Source organism: Balaenoptera borealis (assembly GCF_965194805.1).
Source record: "Balaenoptera borealis genome assembly, chromosome: 5".
Classification (NCBI taxonomy): Eukaryota; Metazoa; Chordata; class Mammalia; order Artiodactyla; family Balaenopteridae; genus Balaenoptera; species Balaenoptera borealis.
Window position 1 is genome coordinate 111,073,548 of NC_138862.1, and position 27,139 is coordinate 111,100,686.

The 27,139-nt window shown below is 40.0% G+C and overlaps 1 protein-coding gene and 1 pseudogene across 2 annotated transcripts in view; one reads left to right on the forward strand and one right to left on the reverse strand.

Annotated features, from left to right (window-relative positions):
• LOC309629931 (vomeronasal type-2 receptor 1-like) overlaps nt 1–26,427 on the reverse strand; it is a 32,846-nt gene extending 6,419 nt beyond the window's left edge. The window contains 6 exon segments of the mRNA XM_082394542.1: nt 5,940–6,167; nt 12,067–12,086; nt 12,089–12,938; nt 15,422–15,713; nt 20,672–20,769; nt 20,775–26,427. Of these exon segments, the coding sequence (XP_082250668.1) occupies nt 5,940–6,167; nt 12,067–12,086; nt 12,089–12,938; nt 15,422–15,713; nt 20,672–20,769; nt 20,775–20,993 (1,707 nt within the window). The 5' untranslated portion in view covers nt 20,994–26,427.
• Nucleotides 6,171–8,242, forward strand: LOC309629895 (RNA-binding protein with serine-rich domain 1 pseudogene; annotated as a pseudogene). Its single transcript has one exon. The product of its transcript is annotated as an RNA-binding protein with serine-rich domain 1 pseudogene (transcript).
• Nucleotides 26,428–27,139: the final 712 nt, after the last annotated feature.

A 27,139-nucleotide genomic window follows, 5' to 3' on the forward strand; every position in this document is an offset into this window, starting at 1 on the left:
TCTGACAGCTCTTCCTCTAGTACCATTCTCCTTTCTCTCTCTTGGGTATCTGGCACTCTTGATCAACTCCTCCTTGAGATGCAGGCTCCCTTGGCTTCCATTGGGTCCTTTTATTTCTTTTGTTGGTTCTACTTCCTCTACCGACCTCATCACTGTGGGCGTTTTTTGTTCATTTATTTGTTTGTTTTTTTGTTGTTTTTTTGGCTCTGGTCCTTGATCCTCTGCTTTTATCTCTCAATATAAAGCAGCTCATTCATGCTCTTATCTTCAACCAGCACCTCTACCTAAGAACATCCAAAACTTGACTCTAGCACCAACTTTTCCCACCTGACCTCTAATTCCATATGCTAAGCTCCCAACATGTCCTTACTCTGAGATTCCACCATCACCTCAAATTCAACATGTCCAAAACTACCCCCATTTACCCTATTCCTCCTCCTGAATTCCCTGTTTCTGTCACTGACACCACCACTCTCACCCATCATCTCCAACCATATCTTCTATTACTTGCCTACACATACCTTCACTCAGGCCCATCTGCTTACCAACCTCCAGATTCAGTTTATTATCATGAGTTAAATCATGCCTTATACCATCTACTAATTGTTGATGCAGGACACTTCCAAGGCCAGTCCATCAGCAAATCCAGTGGATTTTACTCTTGCCCCCTTCAGTCTATTTGCAACTTGGCAGATAGAATAATTCTTTAAACTCTAAGTTGGATCATGACTCTCCTCTGTCAAAACTCTTCCATGGCTCCCCATTTCACTCAGAGCAAAAGCCAAAGTCCTTCAACAGCCCACAAGGCTCTATGTGATCTGACCCTCTCTCACCCCTCTTACCTCCTCTCCCACTACTCTCTCTCTCTCACTCTTTCCAGCCACACTGAACCCTTTCCTGTTCTTCTAAAATGCCAAAAACACCCCTACCTCAGAGTTTAAAAGTTGCTGTTTCCTCTGCTTGGAATGCTTTCCCCCTAGGTAATGCAAGGATTCACTTTCTTTTCAGTTTTCATTCAAATGTCACTCCAGTGAGGACTTCCCTGACCACACTATGTGAGATTACACCACTCCCGCCAGCGCCCCCTATCTCAATCCCTGCTATTTTTCTCTCCCTAACATTATCATCCATTAAAATACTATATCACTTATTTATTTATCTTGTATATTGCCTGTCTCTTCCTACTGAAATGTTAGTCCCATTAGGCAGGGATTTGTTCTGTTTTGTATGTTAACACATCCCCAGTTCCTAGAACAGTGTCTAGCACATATAATATTGTGTTCAATAAATATCTGTTCAATTAATTATTAGATTTTAAGTGCTGCGAGGGCAGTGGTCTTTTTGCAGTGCTTAACACAGAGGTAGACTCACAGTACATGCTTAGTGAATTTGTATTGAATTACATTTGAACCAATTTCATTATACAAATATAACCTTGGGAATACCCTGGCGTTCCTGTGGTTAGGACTCCGAACGTTCACTGAGGATGGCACGGGTTCAATCCCTGGTCAGGGAACTAAAATCCCACAAGCCACACAGCATGGCTGGGGGGAAAAAATAAAATAAAATTTATTAAAAAAACCAAAACTAACCCTGATTTTAATAAAGATGAGAAAAATAAAATTACTATGCTCTAATGAAACATTATTAAAATAGAAATCTACTAGTACATTTTACTACTTTTCTATCAATTTTTAGTAGAATGAGCATTCTATGAACTTTGCTTATACAAGCAATAGCATCTTCTCTTGTTTCATGCAAAACATTATACTGAGCACCTGCTCTATGGCTAGCACCAGGAATACAAAAGGGAAGAGTCTCAGGCCCCATTCAGGGAGAGGGCTCTGGGCCACAGAAGGTGGTTTATACGCTAGGCCTAGGGCAGCTCTGTCTTTCTGCAATGATGGAAGTGTTATATATCTGTATTGTCCAATATGGTAGCCCCTAGCCACACGCGGCGGTTGAGTACTTGGAATGTAGCTAATGTGACTAAGGAAGCAAATTTTTAATTTTAGTTAATTTTAGTTAATTTTAATTTTAAAAGCTACGTGTGGGTAGGGACAACTGTATTGGACAGAGCAGCTCTAAGCCAAATAAATAAAATGCAGAAGAACGATGGCCCCTACAGTGGCAAACACTAAGTTTTTATTTTTATCCTGCCAAAATGTATTCAAGAGCTGCTTAAGGCCAGGTTAAGAAAGGGAGGAACTAGCGTGTATGCATGTATGTATGTGTGTATGTATCTGTGAGTATACATGAGTCTGTATATGTTTATTGATACCCATGGAAAACCAAGGACCAAAAAAAGAGATAAAAAGATCCACTTGGTATCTGCCACAGCACAGGAGCTTGGAAATCTTAATTTTCTTGTATTCTTATGTCCTTTCCCAGTATGATTCAGAAGACTATTTGGGGATCTTAGATCCCAGGTCACAAGGGCCACACAAGAAGAGGGAAGGTACATGAATAAGAAACAAGATGAAGAAAGACATCCTCCTCCCAAAAAAGTCTTGCAGCTGCAAAGAAAAACTGCTGGCTGTCCTGACACCCACTTATAGCTCTCTCTCACTCCTGCTGTTTCCTCCAGAAGATTCACAGGGAAGATTAAATTGCCAATGCTCTTCTACCACCCTATCGGTTTACTGTAACACTACAGATAAACACTAAACTAGAATATCAAAAGCCCTACAGTTCTTCTCTCCTAGAACTAATATTTCATTAAGGGTAAAAAGTTCAGCAGTCTGGTAAGCGATGAGGTTTCCCCAGTGCTTCTCTAGGTGTTATCTTTACATTGTGTAACCAGGGCACCCTGTCTCTAGCTTCTCTTCTAGAATGTTCAGAGCTGCAGTTCTGCAGAGCAAAGCCCACCTGTTGCTATAGGAAATGGAGGAATTAAAATTGTAATAATAATGAATAATGAATAATAATTCATTATTAATAAGTAAAAATTAATAACAATAATAATGAAAATAACAGCTTTTTATCTGGAGTAAGTACTTTACAACCAAATCTTCAAACCTCATATCCACTGCTTTCCAGAACGATTTTGAAAACAATTTTTTTAAAGAATTCTGAAATTTATGAAACTCACCCTTTTCTCCTACAGTTTCTCAATAAAGGATTTTTTGAATGATATATTAAAGCTTACTGACATGTCTGTGCACCCATATATATATTATATATATATACTATACTGGAAGCTAATGTTCCCTACATCAAATTATATTATGAACTTGTAAATCCTACTTCACATTCTTTGACCCTGGGAATAAATAAGAAAAAAAAAAAGGAGGAAGAAATAAAGTTCCTCCAGAACTATGGTCAGAGAGGGAAGGGAAGGACTTCTGGGTTGTCCCAGGGTAATGGTAACTACTAAACTGTGAATCTCTCCACACAGTCTCTGAAAAACACCATACAGATTTAAAAGAAAAAAAAGAGTAAATAAAACCACACATGACCCACAACTTCAGCATCATAAACAGCCTGAAAATATTATGAATTTCAAAGTACTTATAACTAGAGAAATAGCCATTAAATTCCAGCACGGCCACCTCTAGAGCTCCCTCCTCATCCCTAGGTGTATGGGAAATGATGGAACTCTGGGGAAACTGTGCAGAAAAGAGTAAGGGGGAGAAGACAATCTAAGGTTATTGGAGAGTAGACAAAATCATTCCTAGAAAGAAAATGTCAGGCTATAGAGCAAGGTCTTGAAGGTGGGACTCAAAGCGATGGTTTCACCCCTGCAGTGAGACCAGAAAGTATACAGAGGGAGAAGTGATAGAAAGGGTAAAAAGTAAGAAAGGAAAATTAAGAACTCCGTAGAAACAAGAGTGAACCATAAAATCAAAAGACACATTAAGCCTTCCCTTTCCACACAAAAGTTATCTCTTAAATAAATTGCTCTGCACTCTACTAACAGAAGAAGGCAATCTTGAAATAGAGACTTGTGATCCACCCAAAACCTACATCCTTGTCCATAAAAACAACCAAAGATAGAATTGTGCCTCCATATAAGTTTACTATAGGAAGAAAACAAAACATGAAAATCGAAACATTCCAGCAGAAGAGGATGTGAAGAAAAGGGAACCCTCCTACACTGTTGGTGGGAATGTAAATTGATACAGCCACTACGGAGAACAGTATGGAGGTTCCTTAAAACACTAAAAATAGAACTACCATATGACCCAGCAATCCCACTCCTGGGCATATTCCCAGAGGAAACCATAAGTCAAAAAGACACATGCACCCCAATGTTCATTGCAGCTCTATTTACAATAGCCAGGACATGGAAGCAACCTAAAAGTCCATTGACAGATGAATGGATAAAGAAGATGTGGTACATATATACAATGGAATACTACTCAGCCATAAAAAAAAATAATAATGCATTTGCAGCAACATGGATGGACCTAGAGATTGTCATACTGAGCAAAATAAGTCAAACAGAGAAAGGCAAATATCATATGATATCGCTTATATGGGGAATCTAAAAAAGGCTACAAATTAACTTATCTACAAAACAGAAATAGAGTTACAGATGTAGAAAACAAACTTATGGTTACCAGGGGGTAATGGGGGGGGGAGGGATAAATTGGGAGGTTGGGATTGACATATACACAGTGCTATATATAAAATAGATAACTAATAAGGACCTACTGTATAGTACAGGTAACTCTACTCAATACTCTGTAATGGCCTATATGGGAAAGGAATCTTAAAAAAAAGAGTGCATATATGTATATGTATAACTGATTTACTTTGCTGTACACCTGAAATTAACACAACATTGTAAAGCAACTATACTCCAATAAAAAATTTTTTTAAAAAGCTAAAAATCGAGCTACCACATGATCCTGCAATCCCACTCCTGGGCATATATCCAGAGAAAACCATAATTCAGAAAGATACATTCACCCTAATGTTCATTGCAGAAAGAGAAAGACAAATACCATATGATATCACTTATATGTGGAATCTGAAATACGATACAAATGAACATATCTATGAAACAGAAACAGACTCACAGATACAGAGTACAGACTTGTGGTTGCCAAGAGGGAGGGGAGTGGGGGAGGGATGGATTGGGAGTTTGGGATTAGCAGATGCAAACTATTATATATAGGATGGATAGACAACAACGTCTTACTGTGTAGCACACGGAACTATATTCAATATCCTGTGATAAACCATAATGGAAAATAAAAGTATATATATATATATATAACTGAATCACTTTGCTGTACAGCAGAAATTAACACATTGTAAATCAACAATACTTCAATAAAATTTTTTTTAAAAATTCCAGTAAATTAAAATTCCCCTCTAAAACATACACACACAAGCATTAAGCAGAAGAATACTATAACACTTTAAATAGATATCCTAGCACTTCAATTAAATATTCTCAGAAAAGCACTTGTAGATGTCAAAAATATCTCGAATCAGATATTTTAAAATTTAAAACATCAATGGATATAAGACTGGAAGAAATGAAAAAAGTTCATTTATCTCAGGAAAGAAACTATTTCAGAAATTAAGATAAAAGTCACAAGGTGTTCAAAATATATATACTTGAATGAAAAGTTAATAAGGGACATTGAATAAAGGCAGGAAAACAATAAAGAGAATAAGGATGAGATAAAGAATAAAGCAAAAATTATCAGAGAGAAAGTGAATAAAAGGAAGAGACAAAGGAAGTCAAACACTTTGGAGTACTTGAAGAAGGAAAACAAAATCATAGAACTAATATTTAAAACTATAATCAAAAAAAAGTTCCAAAAACAAAAGATCTGAATCTATACATAGAAAAGATATGTATTTTATTTGGGAAAATTAACTTGGAATAGCCAACTCTAGGTTTCTGATATTCCACAGCACCTAAAAGAGTATAGAAATGCAATTCTCTCTATATATAAACAAAATAAGATAGAGTAACTAACCTCTGATGATTCAGTGTTCCAAAATATTGTTGCATTCTTAATCATCACGAGTTCAAATTTAGAGTTTGTGAATATATATTCTCCAACCTTCACAAAGGCTATCTCTCCATTATCATCTAATTGCCAATTTAGAATATCATAGTTTCCAGTCACAGCTCCATTATCATCAATTTCTATTCTCATTCCATCATGGGTTGTAAACTTAAGTGTCTTCAAAAAATACATTAACTAGAAAAAAAGGCGGAAAAACAACAGGGAAAAAAACAATTTGTAAAAATTTGATTGCCTAGAAAACAGGGTTTATAAAGAAAATAATCTCAAAACTCATATCTAATTGATGGGACTGAATTTTTTCCTATTCCTCTATACCTTTGCTGTCTAATACAACAGCTCCTAGTCACATATGACAATTGAAATTTGAAAAGTGGCTGGCCAAATTGCGATGGGCTATAAGGGTAAAATACACACTGGGTTGCAAAAGTTAGTTCAAAAAATGTAAACTCTCTCCTTAATAATTTCATGTAATTATTTTTATATTAAGTTATCATGATTATGACCAATTGTTAAAATATTATTTGGGGTTAAATAAAATATATTAAATTTAATTTCATCTGTTCCTTTTTTATTTTTTAATTTGGTTACTATAAAAATTTTAATTACCTGTGTGGCTTTTAAATTTCTATTGGACAGTACTGATCTATACCAAGGTAAAGTGATGCCTAATATTTCCTAATACCTACAAACCTAGGGAAGAGAGGATATTCCCTCTTAGATTTCTTCACTAATAGGTACCAGTCTACCCTACTACCATCATTCCCTTCCCTGCATGTAAGGGGCTAGAGACGGGAAGATCAAGACCCATTCCCCACCCTCGCAAAGTTCACAGTCCAGTAGAAGGGCTTAGACAAATAAACAGGTACTAATAGTAAATTCAATATACTCTGTGTTGTTGTACGGCCTCAGAGGCTGAGGAGAGGGGTAACGGGGTGCAGCAGCTGGAAGATGCTGCCCTTTGGCGTAAATTGCAATCAATTAAGGATCGTTTCTCAGACTCAAGTTAGAAGTGAGAGTTCAGATAAGTGAGGCCGCCATTGTTGCTTTGAACACCTCAGAAGGGGAGAATGGATTTATCAGGAGTGAAAAAGAAGAGCTTGCTAGCAGTCAAAGAAAATAATACAAAGCCCAGCACTAGGGCTCCTTCTCCTACCAAACGCAAAGACCGCTCTGATGAGAAGTCCAAAGACCGCTCTAAAGATAAGGGGGCCACCAAGGAGTCAAGCGAGAAGGATCGTGGCAGGGATAAAACTCGAAAGAGGCGCAGCGCTTCCAGCGGTAGCAGCAGCACCAGGTCTCGGTTCAGCTCGACCTCCAGCTCGGGCTCGAGCACCAGCATGGGTTCCAGCAGCGGCTCCAGCTCATCTTCAGCATCGAGCCGCTCAGGAAGTTCCAGCACATCCCGCAGCTCCAGCTCCGGCAGCTCGCCTGGCTCTCCAAGTTCTTCTTGGCGCAGGCAGGACAACAGGCGGCGTTTCCGCTCCAAATCCAAACCACCCAAAAGAGATGAAAAGTAAAGGAAAAGGCGGAGCGCTTCCCCTAAACCCACCAAAGTGCACATTGGAAGGCTCACCAGGAATGTGACCAAGGATCATATCGTGGAGATATTCTCCACCTATGGGTAAATTAAAATGATTGACGTGCCTGTAGAAAGGATGCACCCGCCTCTGTCTAAAGGCTACGCGTATGTGGAGTTCGAGAATCCAGATGAGGCCGAGAAGGCGCTGAAGCACATGGACGGAGGACACATCGATGGCCAGGAGATCACTGCCACCTCTGTGCTGGCCCCCTGGCCTCGGCCACCCCACCCCCACCCGGCGATTCAGCCCTCCCAGGAGAGTGCTGCCACCGCCTCCCATGTGGCGCAGGTCACCTCCACGGATGAGAAGGTCGCGTTCCCCTCGGCGCGGTCCCCCGTACGCCGGCGCCACAGGAGCCGCTCCAGCTCCAACTCCTCCCGATACGCAGGGCCACCGAAGCTCTGCCCTGTGACTTGTATCCCATCCAACTCACTTTTGTCACTTTTCTAGCCAAAGGAGGATCGGTAGGAAAGAAATCCCTCACTCAGAGGCAGGCTTCGAAGGTGAAGGCAGTAATTGCTACATTTTCCCTCGCGGCAGAGTTCAGGCTGCAGGGGTGTTGTTGGTTTGCGGTCGTGCTTATAAAGATGCCCTCCAGTTTTCTGGCTAGAAAGCCTCCACATTTCTAGTTCCTGAGAGTCAGTTTAGTGGCAAAGCCAGCAGGGGGCTCCAGGAGGTGGTACAGCTCCAGCCTGGGAGCATGTTTTCCCGTTCCACAGATGACCTGGGGCCGATCTGGTGGCCTGCTGCCGCCCTAACCTGCTGGCCTGCAGGGTCCCACAGGAAAGGGTGTGCTTTTACACAACTGCCGTTCCTGTTAGCTTGGCCCTGCCCCTCTGCTTGAGTCCTCTTCTGACCTCTAGGGCCTAATACCCAAAATGGTTCTTTTCACATGTACTCATGTGCATGCACACACACGTCTCCCTTTCTCTCTGAAACACGTAAGTTGAGAGCCAGCTCTGTCGGGTCATCACAGAACCCTCCCGCTGTGTTGGTATTCATGGTGGTCCTGCAGGTTACCTTGGCAACGTGTACATTGCTTTTTTGGCTTTTATTGTACAGTCAGTACTACACATTTCTGTTTTGAGTTTTGTAACTTTGTGGCATTTTAGATAATATTGTGTTTGTACTTTGTTGTGTAGAGAAAAGAATTGTGTTGAATAAACCTAGGATTAGTGTGCAGCTCAGAAAAAGAAAAAAAAATAGTAGCAATTTGCCTGACAAATACTGGAATCAAAGAGATTCTAAGCCAAGGGAATAATATGTGAGACAAGGGTGTGCCAAAGAGGCCATTACTAAGAGTACAAAAGTGGATGGAGCTGATTGTACACCTACAGAATAACTTCATAGACATCAGTAGGAACCCCCTAACAAAATAATACCTCTAGTACTCTTGCTTTACCCAGTCAACCTTAGCTGGGGTAAGAGCATATGTTCTTTAGTATGAAGGTAACCAGTCTGCACTGAGATATATCCTGTGCCCTTGGTCTTTGTCAGCACCACATGCCGGACTTTTGTCTCCCAACCAGAGGGCCCAGTCCAATCCCTAACCCTCCACAAACCAGAGAAACAACATAGCAGAAAGAGCCTGAATTATGGTGTATGATGATTTGGAGTTATATTTTGGCTCTGTCAAATGACATAACCTTAGGCAAGTCATATATCCTAACTAAGCATTAGTTTCCCAGTCTGTAAAAGAAGGGAAATCATCCCTGCCCTACCTCTGTCGTAGAGATTAAGGTAATATAGCTAGAAGCTTTTAGTAAGTCAGTATACAAAGGTTAAGTATTATAATAATCACCATCTACCAGTAGGGCTACTCCAGGTCACTTGCCCTTTTATCTCTCCCTCTTTTACTGTATGCTATTCTCAGTCAACATGAAATCTACATCAGAGTTCACAACAGGGTGACTTTCACTGCCAAGTCCACTGGGGAGAGGCACATTTTTCTTTCCCAATCTTCAGAAGATTCAAGCAAGGAAATTTTCAAAGGCTGCAACCTTACAGCCTTTCCATAACTCCATCTGCTTATCATCATTGGATGGTAGGACACAGTTCCCTACCACGAGGCATGCAAAAGAATTTAGAAATGTCCAAATATACCACAAGAGTAAAAGGGTTTTACATATATATATATATATATATATATATATATATATATTCGGACCAAGTCTGCTAATGAGATAAGCTGAGAAAAATGATTATGGAGTGCATTATCATTTTGGTTTTAAATAAATCACAATTTTTTACTTTTTGATGCATTTATGAAGCATCCTTAAATGTGCCTATTAACTCTCTCTACCGTGAGGTCTTGCTTTTCAGTTTTTACTTACATCATTCAGGGAATGTGTCAAGGAGCATGAATTCTCTCTTGGACTACACCACCACCATTCACCCTGACACTGTGTGGTCCCTTGACCCTCCCTAAAAACTCTTTTCTCTGCAATCCTAACACATATTTGTTGCTTTTTGAGCAAATTTAAATTGTAATGTTGAAATCTTCAAATAATAAATTAGAGCATTGTTGTTTACCATATAAAAAGATCCTTTTTGTTAAAAAAGAAGTACTCAGAGGATTTCTTTTAAAATGAAAGAACTCACCTATAGCATAACTTAATTTCTCATTTTGAATTTACCACAATTTCCCTAGTACCAATGAACAACTTAGTACTCAGATCTTGCTTTCTAAATTCCATTCTCCAGTAAATGGAAATAGAACTCTGGAGAAATGGCTACTTCAAGACTGGGGCAGAGAAATGCAAGACAAGCCTGGAACATCTTAGCGTTCCAGAAAGTAAATTAATCAGAAATTACAGTGACATGTCAAAACGAAATAGGAGCCTACTCAAAGTGGCTCCCAATTGTCGAACCTGGAGAATTTTGAGCAACAAAAGGCATAATGATAGTTATGAATTATTATACTCATAGAACAGTATATCCATGAGTCCATGTGATGCAAATAAATTAGTGAGGGAAGTATAACTCCATTTAATAAATGTAGAAGGAATGAGGGAAATAGAAAAAAAATCATCATTTAAAAAATAACACAGTAATAGTTGTTTCAGGCAATCATCATCATCAAAGGATGCTAAACTTTGTGGATCAAAGCATTACGAAAAACAGAATATTTTCAGAGCTTCAAAATATTGCCTTACAATATAATTATTAATTACAAAGGGAAACATAGTAACTTTATAATGGAAAAACATGGTGACATCACTGTCACTAAGTAATCAAAGTTAATGTCACCATTAATGAGACATAGTGACATCATGTACCTCCTGATATGAGACATAGAAAAGGATACATATCACTTTTACAGTATTATTGCCAGAAATGTATAACCTAAATGTAATCATGAGAAAAAAATTAGACAAACATAAATTGCAAAACATGTTATAAATAGCTTCCCAGTACTTATGAAAAGTATCATGTTCATTAAAAAAAAAGGAAAGAATGAGGAACTGTCACAGATTGGTGGAGGCTAAAGAGATACAAAACTAAGTGCATTGTGGGATCAATTTGAAAATAAAAATAAAAGTGAAGATGCAGTGGTTCCAGCCACTGTGGACCCTGTTGGGACAAGCAATTTGGTGTTGCTGGAAAATAAAGTGGTGAGGGTCATGGAAAGAGCAATGGAGTCAGAGATGCTGACGGCCTAGATCGTAGAGGGCTGACAGTGTCAGACCAGGGATGCTCATGCTTTATCCTTTATAGGAGAGGGGAGGTATTGAAGGATGTAAGCAGAGGAGCCCTCTGATTAGTTGTGCATCTTGGTGAGACCATTAGGGCTTCTGTGTCCCAACATGAATTGCTGGGACGTCAGACCTGAGACAGGAGATGTGAGAGCCAATCTCCAAGGTGGTCCTAATAATCTTCACCTCCTGGCCTTCACGCCCTAGCATGGCCCCTCTGACACTGCACAAAGACTACATCTTCCAGTTTCCCTTGCAGCTACATGTGACCATATAACTAGATCCTGGCTAATGGGATGTAAGGAGAATTGTACGTAATTCCCAGGAAATGTCCTTAAATGGAACCATATACGCATCTACGCATCTTTGTCCTTTCTCCTTCCTGCTGGTTAGAGTGTGGACATGATGGTTGAAGCCCAAGTAGCCATATGGAATTATGAGGTGAACCCACAGATTCAGAGTGATGAAATGACAAGGTAGAAGGAACCTCAATCCCTAAGCCACTCTTTCAGTCCCAGAATGCTAATCTCCAAACTTCATTTATGTGAAGGAAAAACACCTATCTTGTTTAAGGCACTATTTTGGGGGGTTTTCTATCATTCACAACAAACCTAATAATAAGTCTGTTAACAAATGGAAACTCTAAAATGTCCATTTAGGTAACATAAGCAAGCCATTCTTTTAGGGGGCATGTGATAAAATCATGTCTATGAAGTACAAAAGCAGATCAGTGGTTTTAATTGTATGAATGCTTTTTATGTCAAACTATATCATGAAGTAAAACAAACCACAACTTACCTGCCAAGGCTCAAAATCAGTATATATGCACAGGTGTTTCCTGGAATGTATGGCCAGTGTCCTTCCTCACATCTACTTAGACGATCCAGGGCATATGCCATAGAATACACAATTTGGCTGACATTATGTGTAATTCTTAGCTGAGACACATCCAGATAGGTATTTTTAAGATCTTCCAACTTCTCCTTTCCAGTATAGAATTTATCAGACATGGCGTGTAATCTGTCCTCTTCACCAGTCATATTCACTCTATGTTCAGTGTTGTATGGAACTCTACTATTGGGCCAAGTACAGTTAAAAGCAGTTTGCCAAAATTCAATGGTCAGGACATCATTTGGATCCTTGCCTGGATGTACATCATAAAGAAATTCTTTTAATCCCAGTATATCAGATCTTGGTATTGAAAATCCAATACTTCCACCAAAATACGGGAAATATTCAGGCTTTGCAATGAGAGCCAAGGCGATCCAGGCTTCACTCGCTATCCGTGTTCTGTCAGTTATGTTACGGTAAACCATTTCCAGCAAGAAAGGACTTAGGTCAATATCAGATGCATAGAGCACAATGACTCTGGCAGTGGAGTTCCTTATAGCATCAATAGCTTTTTGCATTTTCTCATTAGAATGGACTTTGGGAATGGTTTCGGAGAATGCAACACAGAGGTTGACACTCTCCATTTTTTCCTTAAAAATCTTTACTCCGTATTTTCCATAATCATCATCAGCTGCTATGGTGCCTATCCAGACCCAACCAAAATGTTGGATAAGTTGTACCATGGCCTCCGACTGGATCTTATCACTGGCTACTGTGCGAAGATAAGATGGAAATTGGTATTTGTCACTAAGAAGTGAGGAGGTAGAGGCATAACCCACCTACAACTGAAAATATTCATGCAGTTATTAGAAAGCAATAGCCAAACCTCAAATTACACAACCTCTGAGTATTTGTATTGGAGAAGGAGGGAACTTAACAGTTCTCCCTTTATTCTCACACCCTTCCAGAGACAAAAGGACTTTTACTCCTGTCCCTGCTCCGTGGGTGGTGGGGACTGTTAGAGGGAGCACTTAGGGTCTCCCTATTCCCACCCCACCCCACGGGAGCTGGAGGAGCTAATTATTAAGGTGATGACATTCAATGCACCACTGGTCACAGCATTGGAAGGGAGGTGACCAGTCCTTTCATCTATGTTTTCTTGAGACTAGGTGTGTGATTCAAGCCATCCAGGCTCTTTCTCTGATCTAACTCCTCATCCATACAGATGATGGAGTAAACAGACTCATAATCTATTTGTCAGGCCCAGTTCCTCTTTCTTTTCTTTTCTTTCCTCTCTCTTTCTCCGTCACCACCGCTTTCTCTCTTTTTCTCCTTTTCTCTTTCCTTGTTTCTCTCTACTAGGACTTCTGGGTATTTAAGTCCTAAGACTTAGACGGAGAAAGATGGTTGGAAACTACACTTCCACCTCAGGTTTAAGTCTTATTCTCCAACAGAGTTAGTAGAGGCCCTCATTTTATAGGCACTTGCTAGATAAACGAAGAGGTATTTTTCTCATCTTGCCAGTGGTCCTTGTGCATATTTTCTATCAGCAAGAACTTAGGAATGAAAGTAAAATGACCAGTAACATGAATTTCTGACAATCTTACATACATTTCTGCTGTACCTTACTCTCAGCCTCAGCAACTCTGCAGTTAAGAAGATGTGTCACATTCTTTCCTATCCCATCCCATTGCCATCCTATGTTATTACTGCATCACCTCCAATAAGACCTCCTATACTATAGTTACATAGCTCCATGATTGCCAATTCTTTCATAAGTGACAGATTATTCCTATTTTTATCTTTATCCTTTGTCCTATTCTTACTCCACTGGCTAAAGTTCACATTCTTCTCTGGAACCTCACAAGCACCAACATGATGGAAGCCATATGCAGGAAAGAATCTCATTTAGGAAGCAGAGACACCTGATTTCTAATTCTGCCTACATAATCAGTGTAAGATTGTGGACAAGATACTAAAACCTGCTGAAAACAGTTTCCCCGTGAGTGAAATCAGGGTTATGACATCTACATTTTAAGGTTGCTCAGCATATTAAATGAGACAACACACGTGAAAGTGCCTGTTGTATGTAAGATTTCTTTTACCCTCTTTGAAGATTTACTACAAGACTTAAATGAGAAGATCTACCTAGAGGTTTCTAGCAGGTGCCTGGACCACAGTCGGTATTTGGTGGAAAGCAGAGCTCACAGCAGCAGCAGTTTGTCTAACCCGCATGAAGCCCACATTGAAGATGTCGGCTGTGTCACCTGACCCCTCCTCTTGGTTCTGTTTCTCAGTATTACCCTGTTCCCCCTACATTTGTATTTGCAGCTTTATAAGACACACTTTGTAAATGCCACTTTTTAACAATTATTTTAACTTCTCCCATTACTTCAGTAACACAAATAAGCTTAATCATCCTTCACATTAATAAGTCCTGACTTGATATTTTTGTGAACCACCCCTGGAAATAAATATAGAGCTTTATTTATATTTTCTTTTCTTTTCTTTTCTTTTTAACGTATTTATTGGAGTGTAATTGCTTTACAATGGTGTGTTAGTTTCTGCTGTATAACAAAGTGAATCAGCTATACATATACATATATCCCCATATCTCCTCCCTCTTGCGTCTCCCTCCCACCCTCCCTATCCCACCCCTCTAGGTGGTCACAGAGCACCGAGCTGATCTCCCTGTGCTATGCGGCTGCTTCCCACTAGCTATCTATTTTACATTTGGTAGTGTATATATGTCCATGCCACTCTCTCACTTCATCCCAGCTTACCATTCCCCCTCCCCATGTCCTCATCCATTCTTCCTAATATCATTTATTCTTAGGTTGAAATGTGTCACTGTCCCTGAATTTAAAATAATCTGTAAATTAGCATCCCAGCTCATTTCAGTATGTTAGCGTATGAACAAAAAGGGTCATGATTAATAAGTATTAATACAGGCCAGAAACAAAATGAGTTCCTTATACCATCTATCAACCAACAAGTATTTCTCAGTCACCTACTCTGTGCTTCACCCAGTGTTTTCGAGTGTATTGCCTACTGAGATGTCAACATACAAATCACTGGGTTACAATCTCAAGCTCAAAACTAAGGCAGGATCCTAAGGGACGTAGAAGAGTCTGAAATCACCAGTCACACTTGCTGAGGCCAGACTGAACAGAGTAATTAGGGACACCAGCATCACCACCATCCTGTTTGTCTGTGTAACTTATCCCAGCCTCACCTGAGCACCTAATTTACTCTCTACAGCAATTTTCACATACCTTGTGTTTCTTTATAAGTTAGTACCCAGCACAATATTCTGAAATACCTGAGGTAAGTAATACAACCCTAGAATTCTTGAAGCAGCAACTGATAAGGATGGTCCACCTGCTCCAACAATTCCTGCCAGCATTGCCCCAGTGCTGTTTCTAAAACTGGGCTTGTTTTCTTCCTGCCCTGTGAGGAATACCAATGCCGCTTCCACGGATTTGGAGATGGTGAAACAGGTATCAGAGATCTGATAGCCCAAAGTGATGTTGGGTAAAATATCCTTCCTCTCATTAATCTCCTTGATGGTGTGGATCATGGTTTTCATCCAGCGGAATCCCCGGAAGTTGAACCTGAAAAGGAAATAGTTTTTGTAAGGCCTTAGTCAGTGGGTAGATCTGTGGAGGGGAAAGCAGCTTTTAGCTGGGATTGGTGCTGAGAGCATTTTGCCAAAACGTCAGGGGCACCTGCCTTGTGTAAGCATGTTAATATTTCATAAAAAGATACTGCAATTTAAAGGGTTCAAGTATGAATCATATTCATTATTGATTGGTTTGGGCTGGGAAGCATCTTTTTGGACAGCTGATTATCTCTTTTCACAAAAACATTCTTATATTCGCAATTCTCTCCACCACGCAGAACACTCAATAATTCCTCAATACATTTTTCCCCATTCACTGGAAGTCCCTGGTACCCTATGAGTCTCCTTTCCCTCTTCCTTACCTTCCTATAGGTTTCTCCTGGTTTCTTCTAGATGTTAACTATAATAATAAAAGTTTTGTCAATACATGAAAATACTTATGATAGGACTACATAAAAGCAGTACATAATATTTATATATACGATATATATTATGACTCCAATAGATAATTTTTCCTGCCATGATTTGATTGTTAGTGTTGAGATTTTTTAATTAAGAAGTGTCTCTTTCCTATCATTCTTACATTTAACCATGAATGAGATGCCTCCTCCTTTCCATTCCCTAGCCACAAAAAGGAAAATTACTTCTCTTTAGTCCATCACATTTTTTTTCAATTTCTTCTCCATTAAAAATAAATATTCTATTTCCAACTCTCTTTTTTTCTTCCCAGTTTTAACCAAACTTTAACCTATTTGAAAGCAAGGACCTCAAGGATGTTTTCTCTTAATGTCCTCTGTAGCTCTAGTATCTAACTCCCTATCTTCTACTCAATAAATATTTTTGAATTAAATATCTAATAGCAAATAGCCCTGTTGGCAGATTAGATTTTTCCTCCATGTCTCTTTAACTGGGTGTTTTAGTTTAGTTTAGCTTTGTCTTTTATTCAACACGTAGTTACTGAGTTGTTCTGGTGCTAGACACTATAAATGCAACAGTGAAAAAGACAGGCACTGCAGTGTCTAGGCAAAGAAACAGAAAAATAGCCATGCACAAAACGATAAACACAGCGATAGAGGTAGACATAGGGACCAGCAGTTAAAGGGGTGGGGAACCTTGCCCTGGGGGACTTAACAGCCAAGCTAAGTCTTGAAGGATAACATAAAAACAGGGGACAAATGCTGCAAGCAGAGGGCACGGTATGTGTGAAGGCATGACAACAAGAGAACCTAACATTCTAGGAATGGGAAGATCAGGACACTTGGAGAACAGGGTAGGAATAGGTATGGCACGGGAAGAGGAGACTGGAGAATCAGGAGTCTGAACATGAAGGGCTTTATCGTCCTAAGACAACTGGTCTCTAAATTTACACGGATGGCCATACAAATTGGCATACACATTTTTGAAATAAATATAGCAATATCTTTTTTAAGGTGAGAGAGTAATACATTTCAAGAGCTAGAAAATGTTCACCTGCTCTGAATCAATAATTACATCCCAGAGAATTTATATGAAGGTACTGTTCTTCCCAAAAGAAAACACTAGGTATGTTCCAAACTGTTCATTTTAGAATTATTTATAAAATTGAAAAATTGGAAAGAATTTACATGCTCATTATGGTACATTGACTTGATAGGAACATTTTCCATCATTAAAAAACTATAATTAGAGAAATTATACTGCAGCATGCATATAATATTAGGTAAAACAGTCTGTATGCAAAGTTTTTCTATACTATAATTAAAATTACACATAAATTGTGTGAACATTTGGATAACTATCAACAGGTAAAAATTTTAAATGAGTACAGGATAATTACTGAAAGGGTGGGATTTGGGATGATTTTTCGTTCATTTGTTGATTTCCATTATGATACTCACAGTATCGTTATACAATGTATACCTTTTGTTCCACAGGAAATTTCTCTAAATCCTAACTTTGTTTAGATCAACCAAAACAAGAATTAAAATACTCCCTTCTTCCCTCCATTTCACTGTCTTCTCTGCTCTGAACAACATTTTCAAAATAAAAGTCTTCCTCTTCTGTTCACTTTGGCTGATGGCCAACCAAAACTAGTATCCTGTTAAAACTGTGGGTTTCAGAATGAGACTTCTCCAAACTCCAACTTGCATATCTAGATCAGTTATAGGTAAACGTTAATGACACCAAAATGAAATTGTTATCCGGTTACGCCCAGCTCCTGAGTACCACCTATCCAGGCCTCCCATGAGGGCTCTCCCATTGGGAGGGAGGCTAGGAGAACATTGGAATTGGGTACAGATAGAAACTGTTGATGGTTATTGGTGAAAAGTCATTATATAGCTCTAATTTTGAAGAAAATATATCAAAAAATGTAAATATGGAATGTTATTAATATCCAATAGATATGTTTAGGATGTATTTAAGTGCTGGGAAAGTTTTAGGCTTGTATGGCGTGAAGATGAGCAATTTGGGTTTCAGTCAACAAGCTGGGAGACAAGCAGAATCCCCACAATGATGCCTTACATTACTGATCCACATTCAGGACAAGGAACTGGCTTTTTATTTTATTCATTCATTCATTCATTCATTTATTTATTTATTTATTTATTTATTTATTTATTTATTTTTGGCTGTGTTGGGTCTTCGTTTCTGTGCGAGGGCTCTCTCCAGTTGCGGCAAGCGGGGACCACTCTTCATCGCGGTGCGCTGGCCCCTCCCGTTGAGGAGCACAGGCTCCAGACGCGCAGGCTCAGCAACTGTGGCTCACGGGCCCAGTCGCTCTGCGGCACGTGGGATCTTCCCAGACCAGGGCTCGAACCCGTGTCCCCTGCACTGGCAGGCAGACCCTCAATCACTGCGCCACCAGGGAAGCCCGGAACTGGCTTTTTAGATGCCCTGGATTATGTGAAACAAGTTTCATACAAAATATGAAGAATCAGAATGTCATCAGACTTCTCGGCAGCAACACTGGCAGTCAGAAGATGCCCAAGTAATCTTTTCAAGGATCCTTAGGCTTTGAGTTAAAGTCAAGATGGAGTAAGCACACACCACCCGCTCTCTCCCACTGATTACAATTAAGATCCCTGGACTAAAAAAAAAAAAAAAAGATCCCTGGACTGAACGTATAAAGCAACTATCAGACTACTCTGAAAATTAAATAAGAACAGTGGATTAGAGATGGAAATCAAAATATCCCTGGTGGTGCAGTGGTTAAGAATCTGCCTGCTAATGCAGGGGACATGGGTTCGGGCCCTGGTCTGGGAAGATCCCACGTGCCGTGGAGCAACTAAGCCCGTGCGCCACAACTACTGAGCCTGTGCTCTAGAGCCCGCGAGCCACAACTACTGAGCCCATGTGCCACAACTATTGAAGCCCGCGTGCCTAGAGCTGTGCTCCGCAACGAAGAGTAGCCCCCACTCGCTGCAACTAGAGAAAGCCTACGCACAGCAACTAAGACCCAACGCAGCCCAAAATAAATAAACAAATAATTTATTTTTTTTAAAAACGCAAAATATCCCTGATACAGTGAATTATTTTTTAAATGGGACATACTTACTTCTCACCACTGTGTCAATCACAGTGGATATACCAAACTATTTTTTAATGAGGGGGTGGATTTTTACTAAAAATATGTATATTGGCCTATTTTACCTTGCTAGGAAGATAACCTTCAGAAGCTCCAATGAAGGGTGAAGAACAAGTTAAGTGATTCCACTGATGAAATATGAGTGTATTATACCATGACAAACTTTGGTTTTCATTTTATGTTATTAAAGATTGAATCAGTGAAAACTTCTCTGATAAATAATGAACTGACTCTAATGTAGCCATGAGCAAAAGTGCTTCTTTCCTACTTCCCTTTGCTTCACTGTAAGAATGGAAAAGAATTAGAAGGTCCAGGAAAGAGTTAAGTACAGACTGACTGCAATCCTTTCCCTTTGCCAGCATACAGTTTATCCACCCCTTTAGTGCTATTTCAAATATGTAGCATGAAATATGACCAAAGGGAAGGAGTTATGATCAGTAAAGATTTAGTTGTATAAGAAGTTCCCAAAATTTTTACAGCATGCGTTTGTAATTATAATTACCACGCAGCATCATGGAAGTGATTAAGATATGATGTAAGATGCCCAATATAAAACTGTGTCCATGCTATTGCCACAACTATGAAAAAATTCCAGTTGCCTTTATATAAAGGGCTGAGAAAGAATATATGGAAATGAAAGAGCTGCTTTGTTACGGTAGTAGAACAGTGTGGACAGTAATTTTCCTTTAATTTCTGGCATTCTTTTCATATCAAAAGTGTGTGTGTGTTTCACACCCAGAAATATAACCCATGTTTGCTTTTCTTACAATGGATTCCTTACAAATTCAGATTATCAGTCATGGATCCCATTTCTTGACATGACAATTTTGGGATGAGGGGAGTAGGGCAGAAGCCTTCCAACTGGAGGAATCTTGCTATGAACACTAGCTCATAAATAAATCAGCATTCCAGCACTGTGTATTTTCACTTGGGGAGACTTTAGTCTAATAACAATTCAAAGTAAAGCTGCAACACTGCACAACTCTACATCATGCTTCTCAAACCTTAATGTGTACAAGAATCATCAGGAGGTCTTGTCAAAATGCAGATTCTGATTCAGCAGACGTGGGATGCAGCCTGAGATTCTACATTTCTAACAAGCTCTTAGATGATGCTGATGGCCCACAGACCACCCTCTGAGGAGCAATGTTCTATATCATATAAAACCTGTCTTTTTTCTTTCTTGTTTCTAAGCAATCCTAGAACGTCTACCTCGGAGAAATTGAGGCACAGAAACAGCAAGTACCTATCCTGAGTCAAATAAATAGTGTCAAAGTCAGGCCTGGCATCATGGCTCCAGTTCCAGACTCTGATTCCCACACCCACCTCTCATTTACCCCACCTCCTACAACTGATGTAAAAAGAAAAAAAAAAGAATGGCTTACCCTCCACATTTTGCTGATACTGGCTCCAAAATAGAATCGTTTGCTGGGGTGGTCCTGGAATGAAGAGTAAACAGTCCTCCAATAACAAGTGAATGGTTTCATACCCATTCAAATCAAACTTGCCCAGCAGCTGACAGGTCTGTTCTTCCTCTTCTTTGCCTTCAATGCCCAATTCAGCCCATAAAAAGGCAAGCAGTCCTAGAACCAAGCATTTCTTTCTGCTAGCCATTTTAATAAGGAGAGTTTGGGAGAAATGACCAGTGTTAAAAGTTTTAACGAGGTACCTTGACAGAGCGTTCCAGTGAGTATGTGCATGCCCCATCACAGGGGACTCACCTTGCCACTACTTGCTACCTAATTGTCATGCCTCAATCAATCACAGAGCCTCACACTCACCTGCAGTTTATGGATCTGCACTAGGAGCTGAGTAATCCTTTTGAAAAGAGCCTCATAAAAACCTCTTTTATGCTTAGCAAAAATATATAATGACAGAATAGCAGATTCTGAGTTTAATTTTAGAGTCTTTCGCTTTGTAGAAATTGTCCCTTTCTTGTTTATCAGCCTCATTCATTCTCACTTCAGCCAGCCTTGTGCGAGCTGCACTTGCCCCAAAAGTGAAGAAGGGCATTCTGATTCATCATGAAGTATAAAAACAGGAGACATCAGGTCAAGCTCTTTCCTTAGGGGTATGGAAAAAGTTGAATGGAAAACCATGGGGGATTTGGACTAGAAGACATCATTTTGAATCTGTGTTCTGCCACTTGTATTAGTGTGATGGTGGGAAAGTCACTTAATTTCTATGCCTCAAGTTCCTCATTAGTGACTAGGATGATAATAAGCTGCCCTAGAAAAATTCTGTAAAGCCCGTAAGAGTTCAAGGAATATTTTTCATATACATCATTTTCTTTCATCTCCTCTTCAAGGTGAAGTGTCGCCCTCAGCTCACTTTGCTGACCTTGTCACTGGTTCAGGCACAAATCCCTGAGAATTTCTGGGCTCTTTCCTCAGAATCCCCTCTTGTGCCTTCTTGCTTGGCCCCTCTCAGAGACGTCTTCCAATCTCTCTCTCCAGGTCAATTCATCATAGATTCCCAGTCACCTTCTTTGGCCCTTCTCAAACATCCCCCCTGGGAGTATAAATTAATAGAGTATTTTCAGAATGCAGTCTAGCAATATGTATCAGGAACATGAAAAATGCGTATACCCTTTGATCGTGTGATTTTACTTCAAAGTATTTATCCCAAGGAAGCAATAGAGATCCACATAAACATAATGCATAAGAATATTGAGTACAGTTTTATTTATAATAGTGAAAAAATTGAACGAACTAAATGTACACAGTAGGGAGTTTCTAAAATCAATTACAATCTATTCACATGACAGAAAACAAAGGAGCCATTTGAATTATGTTTTAGAAAAATATTTATTCACAACATAAAATTTCAATATGCTTGGGACTTCCCTGGTGGTCCAGTGGTTAAGAATTTGCCTTCCAACGCAGGGGACACGGGTTTGATCCCTGGTCAGGGAACTAAGATGCCACATTCCGCGGGGCAACTAAGCCCACACACTCTACAGCCTGCACGCCACAACTAGAGAGAAGCCTGTGCGCCGCAAGGAAAGATCCCACATGCCACAACTAAGACCCGATGCAGCCAAATAAATAAATAAATTTTTAAAAAAAATTTCAATATGCTTAACACAAAGATAACAGCTAACAAACCAGTGTATACAATCGTACTCTAAATTTCTAAAATTTACCAATATATTACAGCTCTCTTTCCTACGCATATTTCCATTAAAAGCACTAGAAGAAACCACTGCAAACTGAAATAAAAAGAAAAAAGGAGAAAAAAAAATCCCTTTTCCTACTGTTTTAATAAACCAATGGTTTTCATGTTTCCATGTTCATTGCCAGCCCAGACTGACACCCATGCAGTACTTTTAGTTAGTTTTTGGTGGTAGATTATGGGTGATTTTAATTTTCTTCGTTATACTTTTCCATATTTTCCCACATGTTCTACAATATTCTTGTACTTCTTTTATAAACAGAACAAATACTACTGTAAGAAAAATCCCCCCCGTTTTACAACTCCTCCACACATGCATATTCCACTGCAATCCCCTCTACACACGAACACACACAGTTACTCCCCTAATATCATCATCATCATCAGTCACCTGGGTCCCACCAACCCTTCCACACAAAAGTCATTTCCTTTACTTCTCCACTGAAGAATTTCCAGTACATATTTGTTGGTTAAGTATAATCTCTACCTGACTCTGGGGAATCCCAAAAGAGCGCCACCCATTACCACTTCACTGGTGGAATTGCAGGCCCACGCCACAGTCCCCCATAGCTGACTAGACCTTCACAAGCGAGCTAGTGGATGGCATGCCCTTGGCATGCCTGATTGACATCTGTCTGTCCAATATCTGCCTAGTCTTAGTTTTCTAAAATGTGCGTGGTCCACAGATTCCACCCTCAGTCTTTAAAAATGATACTGAAATGACTTAAGAAAAAGATGGATTACCAGGAAAATCTCTTCCCAGATAGGCTCCAGAGTCTGGCTTCATCCAAACAAAATGGCACTCTGGGTGACAGACCATTCCTCACCAATAGCCTGAGAACCCCTCTCTTGAGCTGAAAAGGTTTAGTCCAGGGCTTTCTCAGAACTATCTGGATCTATTCCTCACTCATGTTTGCTCTTCCTTTTTACCAGAAGGCAGCTGTTTCTAAGCAATTACCCTTCTTGTTGCCAAGGGCTACCCTTGCACAAAGATATGTTTATTACCAAAGTTGTTTTGTCTTAATCCTCTGGGCAAAAGCTGCACTAGGCGCCACAAAAATCATTAAAATTGATTAATTTATACAAATAACAAAAATTAGCATTTTTATAGCATTTTATATTGTACAAATTGTTTCCACATGCATTATTCCTCCTCTAGGTCAGGAACTGGATTCAGTGTTGATGAGGCTTCTGATTTGTGTAGCAGCATATGGTATCCCAATAATTCCCAGGATGATAGTATATTTTGCTGGGGCCACATGACTACATCTTCCAAATGTAGTAGAATCCATCAAAGATGAGGCAGAGAATGGGAAAAACAACATCTGTGCTCTTAGGCAGAGTATTTTTAGTAAATGCACAGTGATGGATGTTCAACACCTCACCTTACCCTCATGACACCCTATGGGACTGGTTTTCTTTTGTTCACTTTACAAATGAGTTCACACGGCTAGTACGTGCAAACATGCAGATATCAAAGCCTATGTCCTTTCTGAGGCCTTGTAGTAGAGAGACAGGACACAGACCGAGTCCGGGAGGGTGGGCCCTAGGTCCAGCTTCTTCGCGGCCCAGCCCTGTCTCCATCTCTCTGGACTAACTGGCTTTTCCCAGGGTCTATGGTGCTAAAGGAATCAGCGATGTTCTGGTTTGGGGGTGAGCCTTTCGAGGCTCTGTTCAGTGATAGCCTAATAATATGCTGTCAGAGGAAGCAGTAGCAAGTTGCTTTGTTAACTATCAAGGTGAGATTGTTTACTCAATAATACTTTGAACCTAATTTTTATTTCCATGGGGCTCTGATTTCAAGAACCCCCGATCAAAGCAAAAGACATCAGAATGTTGCTGTAAATGGCCACAGGTATTTAGTCCCACGTGTCACACCCAGACTCTTAGGCCTGAGTCTGTGCGCTGTATGTTTTCACCACCCTCTCGCAGACTTGTTTGATCCTTGCTGTTCTCCCAGGGCCCTGGCGAAGGGCAGGCTCCCTTCCAAGAACAATAACACATTCTGCCCAGGCTTGTCTCTGCCTTCAAGCAAAGGAAAACACCTGAGCCCCTAAAGGTTATGAGAACCATCTTAATAACAAAGCCTATAAAAGTATTTAAAGGCTGTTTACATGGTTTCCAGGAAAAGCCCAAACTCCATATCGACTGCAGGGGAACACTGCTGCAAGCTTCGGCAAAGCCCCAGCACGACAGCAACCGCAGTGAATTCACGCGGATTGCAGTCTCGTAGTCAGGCTCAGCTTGTTAGATATCACTTGGCTTTTATATTCCTCTCTGTCATTCCCTTACCTTTATAATCATTTAGAATCCTGGGTAATACTCATGCCACGGCATCAGATGAATGGATACACTAATCTACTCCATTTTCTTATTCCCCATGCGGAGCTGTCCTTCTAAACAGTCAAGGAATGAACCAACACTTAGTTACATGTGTTTAAATTGCTGTCTTTACGATACACATACTAGTTTTTTAAATGTATGTTTCCAACAGTTAAAAATTATTACCTGTATTGAATTTTGTGATATTATGACATTATAGCTTACCTGAAAGAAGACTAAAAATAAATCAGTTTTCATAAGTGTATTGTTAAATGAGGTGCAAGTTATCGATGAGAGGCCTGGAGATGTATAAGAAGCAGGCTTTTGCTTTTTTTTTTTTTAACACGTCAGTACTAACCACTTGCTGCAGAAGTGTCTCCTGTGTGTCTCAATAGAGAAAGCCTTCAATTATAGCCAAGGAGAGAGACACTCAGACACTACAGGCATACAAAGTTTTAAACGGCTGCCTTGCTGATTTAAGAAAGCCACAGGTTACCATCTCCTCTGCTCCTTCTATTTTCAGGGAAATAACTCTGACAGCCTGATTAATGACCTGCCTCTGAATCAGCTGACGCGATAAGCAGCAAACTATTAACATTCAGAAACAACGCATGCTTTCTCCCAGGATGCATCACCTGTTACATAGCTATAGTGAGCTGTGGCTGCAACAAAAATGGTGAAGATGGTAAGCAACTGACTAGGGCTGGGAAACCATTATCATCAGTCTTCTAGAGAACAAACATCTGCTTTTAATAAAATCTGAAACTGAAAAATCCTGACCAGCTTTAACTCTCATTTGAAAAATTTAGCATGCCTTCTTGCCCTCCACTTTGGCCCCTTTCTAATCCATCCCCACACTGAAGGAAACTGACCATGTCAACCCTCAGGCCACTAAAAAAAAAATTTTACAGCTTTATTGAGATATAATTTATATACCATAAAATTCATCTACGTAGAATGCACAATTCAATAGCTTTTACCATAGTTACAGACTTGAGCAGCCATCATTACAATCTAATTTTGGAACATTTCCATTATCCTAAAAGGAATCCTCGGGAGCTTCCCTGGTGGTGCAGTGGTTGAGAATCTGCCTGCCAATGCAGGGGACACGGGTTCGAGCCCTGGTCTGGGAAGATCCCACATGCCGCGGAGCAACTAGGCCCGTGAGCCACAACTACTGAGCCTGCGCATCTGGAGCTTGTGCTCCGCAACAAGAGAGGCCGCGATAGTGAGAGGCCCGTACACCGCGATGAAGAGTGGCCCCCGCTTGCCGCAACTGGAGAAAGCCCTCGCACAGAAACGAAGACCCAACACAGCCAAAAATAAATAAATAAATAAATAAATAATTTAAAAAATAAAGGAATTCCTTTAAAAAAAAAAAAAAGGAATCCTCAATTCCGGGACTTCCCTGGTGGTGCAATGGTTAAGAATCCGCCTGCCAATGCAGGGAACACGGGTTCGAGCCCTGGTCCGGGAAGATCCCACATGCCACGGAGCAACTAAGCCCGTGTGCCACAACTACTGAGCCTGCGCCCTAGAGCCCGCGAGCCACACCTACTGAGCCCGCGTGCCATAACTACTGAAGCCGGTGCACCTAGAGCCCATGCTCCGCAACAAGAGAAGCCACCGCAATAAGCCTGTGCACCACAAGGAAGACTAGCCCACTTGCCACAACTACAGAAAGCCTGTGTGCAGCAACAAAGACCCAACGCAGCCAAATAAATAATAAAATGAATATATATTAAAAAAAAAAAAAAAGAAACCTCAATTCCCAGTCTTCCCTCACACCAAGCTCTAGGCAACCACTTAAATCTACTTCCTGTCTCTATAGATTTTGCCTATTCTGGACATTCCATTTAAATGGAATCTTACAATATGTGGTCTTTTGTGTCTGGCTTCTTTGACAAAGCATAATGTCGGGAGGTTTATTCATGTTGTAGTATGTATTAGATTTCATTTTTAAAGTATCATTATTAAGATATAATTCACACATCATAAAATTCACCCATTTATAATGTACAATTCAATGGGTTTTAGTATCCTTACAGAGCTGTGCAACCGTCAGCAAAATCTAATTTTAGAACATTTTCATCACCGCAAAAAGAAACTCATATGCATCAGCAGTCACTCCCCAGTCTCCCCCACCATCACCCCTATCCCCAGACAACCACTAATCTATTTTTCTGCTGCTAAAGATGTCTCTATTCTGGGCATTTACATAAATAGAATCATATGTGATCATTTTACTAACTTCTTTCAGTTAGCATAATGTTTTCAAGGTTCATCCATGTTTCAGCATGTTATCAGTGCTTTATTCCTTTTGTTTACTTTTTATTGCCAAATAAAATTCTGTTGTA